Raw genomic sequence first — 13,445 nt, forward strand, 5'->3', positions numbered from 1 at the left:
GCTTCTCAAATTATAGCAATCATCTGAAATACAATGCTACTGGCAAACGTGTGCAATATAAGGCTTTAAAGTTCCTGCATATAGAAATGTCTGACCATAAGTAAACTCTCTGACAATTTTATGAGATTGCCAATGTGCATATTCCACACTACTACATTTGGATTTTAAATAGTGCCTTTTTTAGCCCTGATAAAACTAAGAAAAAATTATTAAATGAGGAATCCTGAAAGTAAACAGAGTTTCTAAGAATCACTCACATTATTTATTTTCTTTCCAGCTTAGGAGCAAGTTCTATTGAAGCTCTTGAAAATTCTGCAACAACGACTTCACAGACACAAAGAAAAATTACCAGTGATTGCATTATTATGGGAGATACTGATTTCTACTGACATTATTTTAGGTGTTCACTTTTATTTTGCACTCAGTTGCTGTAACCTGCTACATGTTTGTTTCTTTTCTTTTTGTTACACTACAGAGAAATGGAAAGAAATTGCATTTTGATATCACCTACCTTGGGAGCCAGGTCATCCAATGATCAAAGAAAGTTCTGTGGTGCAGTGATACACTGTGAAGAGAAACAATGCCAGCAAAAACACTGCCACAGTTTCCTCAAGTACTTTGTATTTTTTGCCAAGTATATCTTTAAAACAACTGCCCAACAAAAATTCCTCTGCAGCCTGGTAAAGGAATTAGCATTATCAAGGCTTAACAATATTACTTTGATACTAAGCCTCTTCCTAGGGCATGCTCAAGGAATCCTGGTATCCTTCTGCTTGAGGTCTTCAAGATAAGGTGGATGTTCCCCTACAACAAAGGGAAAAAACATACTGATCATCAGTGTAATTAGATTTAGTGGACATTAGGTTTAGGGGGACTTGGTGTGTTTTTGCCAAATCAATACTCTTGAAATATTTCCTTCTTATCTAATGACCTCACTGACAATTTTTTAATTTCATTGTCACCTTTAGTATGCTCTAGTTAGCCATGCTCATGTGGAGAAAATAACATTTCACTCTCAAATTACATTAATTTTAGTAGTTAATTGCTCTTCAGAATTGAGGAAGAATGTTAAGATGTGGAGCTATGTGATCATATCAGCTCTGCAACAACCCTCTCCATATATTTATATATATATAAGGACAGATTTCTCAGTGCTGTAAAGGACTGGAATCTCCTGAAAGCAGCAAAAACTTACTTTCCCATGCCACACAGTTTGCACATGGGATAAGGAACTCTGAAAAGGCAGAGGACTTAAACCTACAACTGTAATATTGGCCATGGCTTGCTCTGCTGCCATCAGTACCCCAGGACAGCAACCAAATACCTGCAGCCTCATTCCTACTCATTACTCCCACAACAAAAATTGAAGGTAAATGGGGCCCTTTGGCAAAGTCTACTGGACTGGGAAGCAACAGGAATTTAGGGCTGGGTATGTTTAGTGAAAGAAAAAAAGAATATTCCACAGGTAGTTTACCTTTTTTGTTTGTTTGTTTGTTTGTTCTTATGGTCCTCAGTCTTTCTTCAGTCAATCCAACAATTTTTCATAAACGCCTTTATTTTGTCCTCTTTTCTTCCTCACAACTTGCCTCACTTTCTTGTTTGCCCTTTGTAAAGGATTGAAACATCGACTGCAACACATTAAAACATCTGAAATTAGCTGACTTCCAAAGAAAGAATTTAGAGATCACACACACTTCAGCTGTGAAATTCTAGCTCCAGTGAAAAAAGAAATACAATGATATAGCTGATTTCAGGGGCTCTCTCTCACAAGGTTTCACCACTAGAGGACAGGGAGGTTAGGGCTAAGAAAAGCTTTTCAACAAGCTTTTCCTGGCTCTTACATTTTTTTCCATGAACTTTACCTCACCTTCAGATTCATACAATGCAAACGTGACCAGAGGTTTCCCCAGTAACAATTCAACTAAATTCTATGGCCTGCTTCCCACAGCTGTATCAGGAATTCAGAAAAAGGAAATGAAGACCTTTCTCATTCTTAACGTATTTTAAAAATATACACAGTATTATTCAAATATACCAGTAGTTAAGTGCACTGGCATTTTCCTAACTTCAGGTCTTAACATCCCCATCATTGCCAGTGGCTGTTAATGAAGATGAACAAACCTGAGAGGACAGGATAGCACAGTTATGGCCATAGCCAAAGCATCAGGGAAGGCAGTTCAAGATAAGCAATATTATGTATTGATAGCACAAGAGAAATGTGCAGTTACCAGGGAAAAGCAGATTTTCTGCATCAAAAATACCAGTGGAGTGGGGATGCAGCAGCAACAAAGCCTCACTGACCTGGGAAATTACTGCCATGGATCAGCTCCCTCTCAATTTTACAGGAATTCCCTGCTAATGTTCTTGGTCTGGTCACATTATGGAATTACCTCTGCTGTCCACAAGTGACTGGTGGCTTTTCTTAGTTTGCATTTTGTTTTGATTTTTCAATATAAACACAGACCTCTATGGGAAAACTTGGAATTTGTTCAAGAAAAGGTTCAGTAGAATTCATTAGTTATCTTAAAGTTCATCAGCAACAGCCCTCTTATTCTTTAACAACTGTTCTCTAGAATTATAACTCTTGTTTGCACCCACAGCAGGACAGTCTTGGCACTGTATGTAGGACCCTCTTGACAATGACAAGACAATGTTGAAAACAAAAGAATTTCCATTTACAGAGAAGGTTTTGGGCTCATTAAAGAAATGCTTTTGAAAGCCCTGTCCGTCTATGAACTGTCTTTAAAACTGGTAAAACTCAAAGATACAATGTTATAGGATTACTCCTTTCCTAGAACTCAAGTATATGATGTTGAAAATTAAAACCATTTAGCATCTGGTTAATCACTGCATTAAAAAACAAGGCAAAAAACAAGACATAGCAGAACAGCAATATTCCTAGTTTCACTATGAAAAACACAGAAATGATCATTGAAACATTAACGTGAATTCTCTCCAAACGAACACATTAATTTGTTCTCCTGAAAATTGATGATAATTTCATGTTCATTCTTTGCCTCCTGTTTTCAGAGTCACTGGTGACTCAGTGCTGCTATCTGCATGCTGAACATCAGCTGCTGAGCCCAACGCAAGGTGTAATGTGTAGATTTTCATGGCAGGTTTTGTCTAAATGTGGAACTCTGTAGCAAAAAGCCATCTGCTAAACAGCCACGTTAGGAAAGTCTGTGTGCATCTGTCCATGCATGTGTATCATTTACACAGACTACTAATACCTTAGTAAAGCAAAAGTTTAATACGTGGGGAGGTGGGAGGGAGGGAATCTTGCCAAAAAAAGACAATTGTCATTTTAAACAAGCTGTAGCTTGTTTATAGCCATTCCCTATGAACTACCACCTTTGAAAAATAAAGCAGAGTTATGTTAATACATTCCATCCCACTTTAATGATTTTGATGTTGTGGAGCTAACATTTGCCCATTATCCTAAGAACATAAACACATGCTGAAACTCTTCATAATAAACACTAAACTGCTTGCATAGCACTCACAGGCTGTAGTGTGCCCTACACACTAAGAAGACCTCCCTGCACTGCACAACAGAGGCATTAGAGATAACTAATTTGCTTTTCTCTTTTCTTTTGCCTAACTCACCTCTCTTCCACTGTTTGGGCCTACTACTTTGTTCTTTCTTTCTGTGTCTTACTGCTTAATTATAGACCTATCTCACACAGACATGTTTGCACTTTTTTTTTTCTACTTTTTCTAATTAATTTCTTCCCTATTTCAGCTAATTCATTCCAGCTTGCTCATACCATCTCCTGCCCAGGAGTCAATTGCTTACCATAGGTAATGCCACTCTCTTCTACAAGTGTCCTTGAGGGCAGTGGCAAAAGAATCACTTTTGTCTACTTTATCCCTGTGTTTTTTGAGATCTAAGGTAAGTACCAGGAAGTTTTCTCACTTGTTTAAACTTCTGTTACAAAGCGAAATTAACTTTGCTCAAAACTTTCCTTTTTTTACTGGTGTTCAGAGTTTTCTTTGCACTCAGAATCACAGATCTGTTCTGGTTGAAAAAGACTTTTAAGAACATCAAGTACAACCATAACCTAACTACCAACAATTAACCTAACTCTACCAAAACCACTGCTTAAACCCCATTCCTAAACACCACATGTATACATCTTTTAAACACCTCCCTGGGTACTCTATTCCAGTGTGTAATCACTCCTTCTGTGAATAAGTTTCTTCTAATATCTAATCTAAATATTCTGTGGTGCCACTTGAGTCCATTTCCTTGCCTTCTTGCTTGCTACTGTTCTGGGTTGACCTGATGCTGATTTTTGCAACAGGGGTGGGGCCCCAAGAAGCTGCTGAAAACTCTCCCAGCTCCAAAAAAGTCCATCCTCACCCCCCTGGGTAATGTTGAGCCCATCAGTGACAATGGATGCACCCCTGCTAGCAACATATTCAAGAAGGGGGAAAAAAAGAGCAGCTATAATGCCTCATGGCCAAGGAGAGAGCAGACATGAGGGCAATGCAAGAGCAGAGATACCATGGTCAGTGAGAAAGGAGGGGGAGAAAGTGCCTGAGCAGAGGTTTCCTTGCATCCTAAGGTAAGACAGGAGACTGTCCCCCACAGGTGAGCAGCCAGTGAAGGATGATTCATTTTTTGCCTTTTTTTCCAAGTCTTTTCTCCCCTCACTGACTTCAAATGTGACAGTTGTCCATATTTGTAAATATAGTATATAGTTTTGGGGTGGACTTGGCAGTGTGTTAGGTTAATGGTTGGACCTGATGATCCTAAAGGTCTTTTCCAACCAAAATGACTGACTCTGTGATTTTGTACTTTTAGAAGCAGTACACCATAATCTGTCTGATCATATGTAAACACTTACCTTCTCTGCAAACAGATTGGCACACATCCTATAATCAAAAATCCTCCTGCCACAATTATAAGCAGTCGAAATGTCAGTTGCATACCTGGAGAGAGAACAGAAGTTTGCATTAGTTTTGAAGCATCCTGAAATATACACTGAGGTATGGATGACTGAGATTAGCCTCTATGACAGACATGTATGTATCTCAGCCAGCAATAGAGTGGAAGAAATTAGGTGGTAGAAAGTTAGCTCAGATAAGAAAAATCAAATCTCAAATTTGATCTGACTTTGAATAGTGCAAGTGTTTGGTTCAGGAGCAACTGGGGTTGGAGTTAGCCTAGGGCATGGGAAAAAAAACAAAAGTCCTTTAGAAGCTTCTTTATTAAGAATAGAGACAAAATCATTAAAATAAATGCTATTTATCATAGAATCATAGAATCATAGAATTAGCCGGGTTGGAAGGGACCTCAGAGCTCATCAAGTCCAACCCTTGATCCACTCCCCCCGTGGTTCCCAGCCCATGGCACTGAGTGCCACATCCAGGCTCTTTTGAAATAGCTCCAGGGATGGAGAATCCACCCCTTCCCTGGGCAGCCCATTCCAATGCCTGATCACCCTCTCCATCAAGAAATTCTTTCTAATGTCCAACCTAACCCTCCCCTGGCACAACTTGAGACCTCTTGTGCCCTCTTGTCTTGCTGAGAGTTGCCTGGGAAAAGAGCCCAACCCCCCCCTGGCTCCAACCTTCTTTCAGGGAGTTGGAGAGAGTGATGAGGTCTCCCCTGAGCCTCCTCTTCTTCAGGCTGAACACCCCCGGCTCCCTCAGCCTCTCCTTCACCAGCCCTGCTGCCTCCTTTGCCTTCCACTCCTGTGGCCGCTCCTTCCTCCCCAGGGTGGGACAATGTACCCAGAGGACTCCTCATGTCCCCTCACGACTTGTGCTGGATCCCTTCCCAGCCTCCTTGCTCTTCTCTGGACCTGCTCCAGCACCTCAATCTCCTTCCTGAGCTGAGGGGCCCAGAACTGGACACAGGACTCAAGCTGTGGCCTCCCCAGGGCTGAGCACAGGGGCAGAATCCCCTCCCTGGACCTGCTGGCCACACTGTTCCTGAGCCAGCCCAGGATGCCATTGGCCTTCTTGGCCACCTGGGCACACTGCTGCCTCCTCTTCAGCTTCCTGGCAATCCAGACTCCCAGGTCCCTTTCTGTCTGGCTGCTCTCAGCCACTCTGTGCCCAGCCTGGAGCTCCCCATGGGGTTGTTGTGGCCAAAGTGCAGGACCCGGCACTTGGCCGTGTTGAACCTCATCCCGTTATGCAGGAGTTCATAACTCATGCAGCATTTCCCTAAAGCCTCATCTTCTTATTGCCTTATTCCTAGTAAAATTCAAGACAAAATTCCAGATCAGAGACATTCAAATATGCACCCTGCATCTTCCAGACACACAAGTGCCATGGGTCTGGTATTTGCTAAGTGCTTGTACTTGGTCAAGAGATTGCTACCCAGACAAGGGGCAGTCAGTGTTTGTGCTTTCTCTGGACGTTTGTTGTACATCCAGGAGCATTCAAGTAGCTAATTAATCTATCAACAAATAGTAACTTATATCACTACATTTATCTGTATCACATCACTTGTCCTTTGCTGGTGCTGCTGTTGACAAGATACCCAGACCACTCTTTATGAAGAAATTGTTTTCTGAATTAACATATGTGCAGAAACAAATGCAAACTTCCACTCACTTTGAAGAGTGGTGACCTGAAAAGCTAAAGGAAGAAACAGAACTGAAAATTGCACTGACCAAGAGCAGCATTTGACTAAAAGGCAGTGATCTGCAGAAGAATACTTACTGTCTTTAAATGGCATGTAACATTTCAGTTCCTTGCTGGTGCTGGAAGGACAACATTTATTTTCCAAGCATTCAGTTCCGTTAAGACCCTCTCCTACATGACAAGGAATTAAGGTTTGTTCCTCTTTGTGATGGCATGCTTTAAAAAAGAAGAAATAATATGTAAGATCCCTTTTCCAGAAGCAGTGATTAAGTAGAAAGGAATTATTTGGTGTCCTTAGTATGATTTCAATTGGGTAAGTCTGCAGAACACAGAATCCTTGACTTTCTCATGTGTTGTCCCCCCCCAGACTAATGCATTTTTATTTAAATTTAACAGAATAATTAAAATCATGGCATTAAAAAATTTTAAGTAATTTACTTGGTTTCAGTAAAAAACCGAATCTAAGCACTCAGCATTGTGCCATGTTTTTGTACTTAGATTTGTAAAGTGAGAAAGACTTTTTCACTGGATTGTTTTCTAAATTTAAAAAAAATTCACTCTAGACATCTCTGTTTGCCACTGTTTCTATGTAAGCATCTGAAAATAGCAAAAAAATGAGAAAAAAACCTGATAGCAAAACCCCAGGATATCCAAACCAGATATTGAACTATTTAAAATATTTAAAGAATTATTTAAAATATTTAATATTTAAAGAACTATTAAAAAATATTTAAAGATTTTTTTAAGTTGCTAATTAATAACAGACATATTAATAACCATTAAATCCTCCATGGGAAGGGTTTAGATATATATGTTATAAATATTAGATGTCTGTATATTTAATCCCAGTAAAACCTGGGATCTCATCACTTATGTGACACCCTCACAGCAGCTACAATGCATCATTTGGTTCCAAAAATATCCCCAAGTTGACTGCACTGTGAGTCTCATCACAGACATTACTAAATGGAGGATCAGGCACTTCATGAGACCTCCAGATTTACTTAGGAATATTAGTGGTGGTGATGTGCTGAACCATCATACCAAGTGAGATGTGTATCCCTGCTTCTCCTTTCTCTTTCTCTTTGATGCAGTTATGGAACCAGACCTGCAATTTTCACCCTAGCCAAGCCCATCCCATATACACAGGCAGTATCTTTCTTATTGATAATAACAAATTAGCACTGCTATTTTCTTCTGAGTAATCCTCTGAAATCATGTAGTTCTTGTCACTTAACTTCAGCAGTCCACAAGGGAGTAGCTGAATCTAAGCCAAACACTCTGCAGCAAAGGTGGGAGAAACACTATGATGGGGAAACATCCAACCCTCACCTTGGGTTGCTCTTTTTTTCCTCTGCATAAAAGAGTACAGAACTATTTCAGATCACATAAAACAAACCTAGGTAAGGTGGATTCTGTGCCAACCTGTCCAGCACTTCTAACACAACCACATCGCTGACAATGATGTAGGAGCATAGTAATAAAATCATAGAATCACAGGATCACAGAATTGGCTGGGTTGGAAGGGACCTCAGAGCTCATCAAGTCCAACCCTTGCTCCACTCCCCCCGTGGTTCCCAGCCCATGGCACTGAGTGCCACATCCAGGCTCTTTGGAAATATCTCCAGGGATGGAGAATCCACCCCTTCCCTGGGCAGCCCATTCCAGTGTCTGATAGAGTGGAAGCCAATTTCTGCTTGTTCCAAAGGGGCATTGAACACCATTTTGAAGAGGGCTACAGAGTTTCACCCTATCACACTGAGAGTTTTAAACATCTGTCAACTTTTTCTGTAGGAGTGGAAGGAGTGGACAGGGAGGGGTGCAGGAGGCTGTGGAAAGGAAGAGAAACAATGGTGCAGTGATGAAGTGACACTTACTCACTGGCCTGAAGAAGCTGAAGAGATCTTCAAACACAGCCTTCAGTTTCACATGAAGTGTGCTGCACGCCACTTCATTTTTTTCTAAAACATGCTCAGTTGGTGATGCAAAACCTAGAAGCTCATAATGATTAGCTCGTTACCACCAAAATATCCATAATTAATTAAATGCAACGACGTTTTCATACTGATTATCTTTCATTATGGAGGCATTTATAGTCATTATGATTTCTGACTACTGATGGCTAGCAAGGGATGGGACTCCACTGGCAATCAAGCATCCCACTATAGGGAAAAAAAAATAAAATTCCAGTATTCCCATTTGCTTAGGTTTTTTTCTCTCCATGAGAACCTTACACCATTACATCCTTAGTAGTTTCAGTGATGGAGTTTATTGAGTTTACTGAAAGCCATTTCACAGCTATGTAGTTCCTTGTGAACAGAAGTGAGATCATGGCCAAGTCAAAAAACTAAGATATTAATAAAGTTCAGCCTTTTGGCAGGTAGCAGCACCAGAAGCATAAATCCTTTAGTTGTCCTAGGGCACAACTTGCTCTTTCTGTGCCATACAGAACTCCCACAGGAAAAAGACACCAGAGTAGGTTCAGGCAGAACTGAAAACACACGTGAGCAGAGAATCTGAAATTAATGTAGAACAGAAATGTGACCAGCAATGTTCACACTTAAGAGTTCTGTCATGGTACCCTTTTCCTGACAGTCATCAATAATGAACAGAAAATGTTTTAAGGTTTGTGTAACAATTTCACAGGGAAGTTATGAAATGTCTTATCTTGACAATAATTTTGCCAGGAACTACCTGAACACACAACTAGGGTTGTTATAAACATCACTCTATCAGAGTTTAGAGGGCATTTAGTATACATTTAATAGGCATAAATCCCATATATACCTATGTTAGAGCTAACACACACACAAATCCTGGAAAAATCTTTTTTGGCCCCCTCCTTCCCTCCTTTTTTTTTTTTTTTTTTTTTTTTTGGGGGTGGGGGGGAGGGGGGGAACAGAACAAAATCCTCATCTAGATATTGCAGCAGCATTTTACAATGACACTTGCAGCAATTAACTTCCATTTACACCAAAATTTGAAAAGGTCCTCTCAGAACTGCCTTTTTCCAATGGATTAAGGATCAGCCCACACATAAGTCAGGTGATGAAATTTCACTTCTGGTGTGACTGCGAGTTATCATCCAAAAATCTTCTCTAATTATTTTGAGCCACCTGCTGTAGTGAGCAAATACAGCAAATGCCAACAAATTATAAAAACACCTTTAACTGCACGCTGGTAAAAAAGTCAAAATGGGGAAAAAAATAGAGGAATCTATAACCAAAAGTAAAACACAAGATACTTTTTCAGAGATGAAACAAACGTAGCTCTCCTGCACAAAGAGGGGAATGGGAAGTGTAGCTGTGAGGGGAAAAAATGTATCTTGCTGTATTTAAGTGTCAGGACTGATAAATCTCATCTGCAGTAATTAGCTAATATTTTTCAGGCATGTAATATTTTTTCAAGTATTACCAAGATAAAAAAAATTGTAATCTTAACTTCTTTCTAGTAAAAGTACTTGCTGCTTCCATGAAAATTCATTTCTCCTTGCAATACTCACTTGAATTGATGCTACAAAGCAGTATCAGTACCACATGGTTCCACAACAGACAGGTGTGAATTAGCAGCATTACTGCAATAAACCAAACAGTAAGAATAAGTAATAATTCTCTATGCATAAAGAATTATTGACCTTAATTTCATTTTTATGGGCTAAGAAAAAACATGACAACAGATGACTGCACAGAGCAGCACTGCCTGTTGTTGCTATAAGGAGTATTAAATTTTATTTTTTTTTCAGTAACTGCTTTTGAAGAAATCATTCATTTAAAGTGAGCTTAAAGGCAAACACCTTGTTAACAGAGACTACCCAAAAAATTATCTCCCTGTAGTGTCCCAGAGCTGGATAATTGACACCTTAAAATACTCACTTTTGGCTAAAAAATTTAATCCAGGTTTATTGAACAGGATCAGGACTCAAGAAGCTTCTTGGAAGCTTGCAAATGGATTTTAGTTTGGCTTGTTGAAAATTTTCCAGTGTTTTCAAATGCAGAAGGGATGAGATGCTTTAGCTAAAAGTATTTTTAGAGGGTGGTTCAAAATGGTATTACGGGTAAAAATACTTTTAGAAATTCCCAAGTCATTCATAGCAATTTAACAGCAGCTTTAAGCTGGGTTTTTCACCTCCAACCAACCCTGAAGATTGCTTTGCAGGTGCTATATTTCACTTTGCCTTCTGCTGCCTGTTACCCTAGAAAGGTCTTTTTCAGTTATTACCACATATATCTACTTGTTAAGACAGCTTAAACCTAGAAATTATTTTGTTAGTATTGGTAAGGGAGGAGAACCCCATTTTCTGAAGTGCTGGACAGGGAAAAGAGATTGTATTTTACCCAGGTATTAGCCTTTGAAGGGTCTTCTCTCTTCACTCCTAATGTTACTTGAGGAAAGCTTTTCTGCTGTTAGGATGTAGAATAATATACAAATGCATTCTGTCCCACTGAGAAACTTTGCTTTGGTAACTAAATGTGCAATTATTTCTCAAGAGGACAGGAACCACACTTTCCAAGATACCCATTAAAAGCTAATGGCAGTGACAACAACCTGGGAAAACACTTCCTGGGAGAAGGAAAACAAAGAGAGAGCCCAGCTCCAGTTGTGCCCATCACATACTTCTTTTTCTATCTTCTCTGCCAGTATTGGAATGGGAAGGCCAGAGCTATCCAGAGTACAGAAAACTACAGACTTGTTCTGCATGACACCATGGAATCAAAGCTCATCACAATGGGCTCCCTGTTCCTATGCTGCAGCCCAGGATGCACAGGGCAGAAGGGACAGAAAAAAAGTTGCCTACTGTTTGAAAAAATTATTCCCCCCCCATCCAGACTGTCAGAAAGCCTTTTAATTCAACAAGTTAAACCCAAATTTATGCTATTATCGATCACACATCAGTTTGCAAAACAAACACAACCAAATTGTGTAGACCAGGCAGTAAGTATCTGATATATAATTATATCAGATATTTTATTATATAGTTATTATATATTTGATATATATTTATTATATATTTGATAATATCAAAATATGATCTTTTCAAAATGGAGTTTGTTCAGAGTGCTTAAGTTAGATCTTACCAATAATTCCCTAAAAAGGGATTAATGAACAGGATCATCGCGTGGGTTCACTAAATATCTTCACACTTGAAAGCAGAACTACAGTTTGACACAAATGGTTCTTAAACATTTCTAGTTTTTGAATTAATGGCTCTTCGAACAGACCAGGATCAGTGTTTTAAAAATACAGATGTCTAATGTAAATGTAGATACCCCAAAAATTGGCAGTTCTCCAAACAGGAGAATTGTGTTTAATTTGATATTAAAGGGTGACTTCTTAATTTCTTTGCAGCATTAGCTTGCTAATATAAGGAACAATATACAGTGCCCTCAAATTCCTTGTTTCATTCTATACAGACTGGAGAGTCACTCAGTAGGAGAGCAAGGAGATACCAGTGAGGAGATACTTAGAAATGTCTAACAGAAGTTCATTTTCTGAAGCATATGATTTCACATGTAACTAAGATTTTCCATGTTGATTTCTCTTATGGAACATCACATATAGCATGAAGCAATTCTGATGCCCATGTGACTTTTCAGACTGCTAAGAATCCAAGAAAATTGGTTGACATTTTATATAGACCATTTTAGGACTGTTGACTCTTTGCTGTAGTTGTAGCCTATACCTAAGGCTCAGCCTGACTCCACTAGCCAAAAAAAAAAAAAAAAAAAGCAAGTCCAGTATCCCAAACAATTACCTGTTCTAGCATTTCTGCAACAGTGTAGTTCCTAGTCACTTATACACCATGGGAATATTTTTTGCTTTAAATTAACTACTTTTATTGAAAATCAGTTTTATATTCAGAGTACAAACTTAAGAAAAAAAATCTTGCCGTACTGAACTCTCAGCAGAAATACAGAATAATCATCTGACTTTTGCTTTTTTAAATTACCCACTTCTATAAAGCATTGGAAGCACACAATAACTACTTTTTAAAGGCAAAAAGTAACAGTGGCAACTAACCCATGCTTACAGTTCAGTAGCATTTATTTATTTCCAACATGAAGTGCTCAAGATGGATGCTCTTCATAACGATGAAAGGAGAGACAGATATGGGGGGGCTACATCTAAAAAAAGTTGTTAGGAGTAGAAAAGAAGATTTGTAAACTGATTCAGGCAAAGGATCCACAAACTGCTGGGAGAGTCCTGTACTGCTGAAGACTGAAGAGCTGCTGAGGCAAATGTAACCCTTTCTGTGGCAAAAATAGCATTAAAATGTGAGGTGAAAGCTACAGTGCACTTAAGCCTTGTGAAACTTGAGCAAGAACTTTGCAGATCAAACTGGAATCTACTCAGAGCTTTTAATTCTGAAGAAAAAACTTCACTTTTCATAAGATACAAAGCTATCTTACACTGTTAAGTTATTAAAAGTTCTTCTAGTCTTGCTTATTTTCACGGATGTGAATACAGCTGGAAAAGACTTTCTGACCATCATCTTTCTGGATGAAAACTTAAGTACCCCTGAGTTCAGCTGAATGATGAACAGACTTATTGCACACTACTGGGGAAACTCCACCAAGCTATGCCTTTTCACTTTGTAAAAAATCACCAGAACCAATATCTACATTCCCCACCCCTCACTACAAGTCTTAGTTTTTCTGGAAATGGACAAAATCTTTAACAATATCCAGGCCAAAAAACTTAGAGACCCACCTTTCCTCTTACAGGTTACAGAATGCCACTTACCAGAACCATAGAGCAGGGTTCCAGAAGTGACTGAAGAATACCCACAGGAAGGTAGTTGAATCAATTCTCATTTAATATTCAATACTCAAGGGTTCTGCAGA

At 39.2% G+C, this 13,445-nt stretch overlaps 1 protein-coding gene across 2 annotated transcripts; it reads right to left on the minus strand.

Annotated features, from left to right (window-relative positions):
• Positions 1–604: 604 nt before the first annotated feature.
• On the minus strand, positions 605–11,313 carry FMR1NB (FMR1 neighbor). Of its 2 annotated transcripts, XM_071757925.1 has the most exons (8): positions 11,218–11,313; positions 10,938–11,003; positions 10,106–10,177; positions 8,481–8,594; positions 6,682–6,819; positions 4,854–4,938; positions 1,475–1,628; positions 605–804 (listed from the first exon to the last, which is right to left on the minus strand). In XM_071757925.1, exons 3-7 carry the CDS (start codon positions 10,173–10,175, stop codon positions 1,526–1,528), a joined length of 510 nt encoding a protein of 169 aa, XP_071614026.1. In that variant the 5' UTR covers positions 10,176–10,177; positions 10,938–11,003; positions 11,218–11,313; the 3' UTR covers positions 605–804; positions 1,475–1,525. The 2 variants fall into 2 exon arrangements, with proteins under 2 accessions (XP_071614026.1, XP_071614028.1); XM_071757927.1 differs by lacking the exon at positions 10,938–11,003.
• Positions 11,314–13,445: the final 2,132 nt, after the last annotated feature.

Source organism: Heliangelus exortis, chromosome 14 (genome assembly GCF_036169615.1).
Source record: "Heliangelus exortis chromosome 14, bHelExo1.hap1, whole genome shotgun sequence".
Taxonomy (NCBI): Eukaryota; Metazoa; Chordata; class Aves; order Apodiformes; family Trochilidae; genus Heliangelus; species Heliangelus exortis.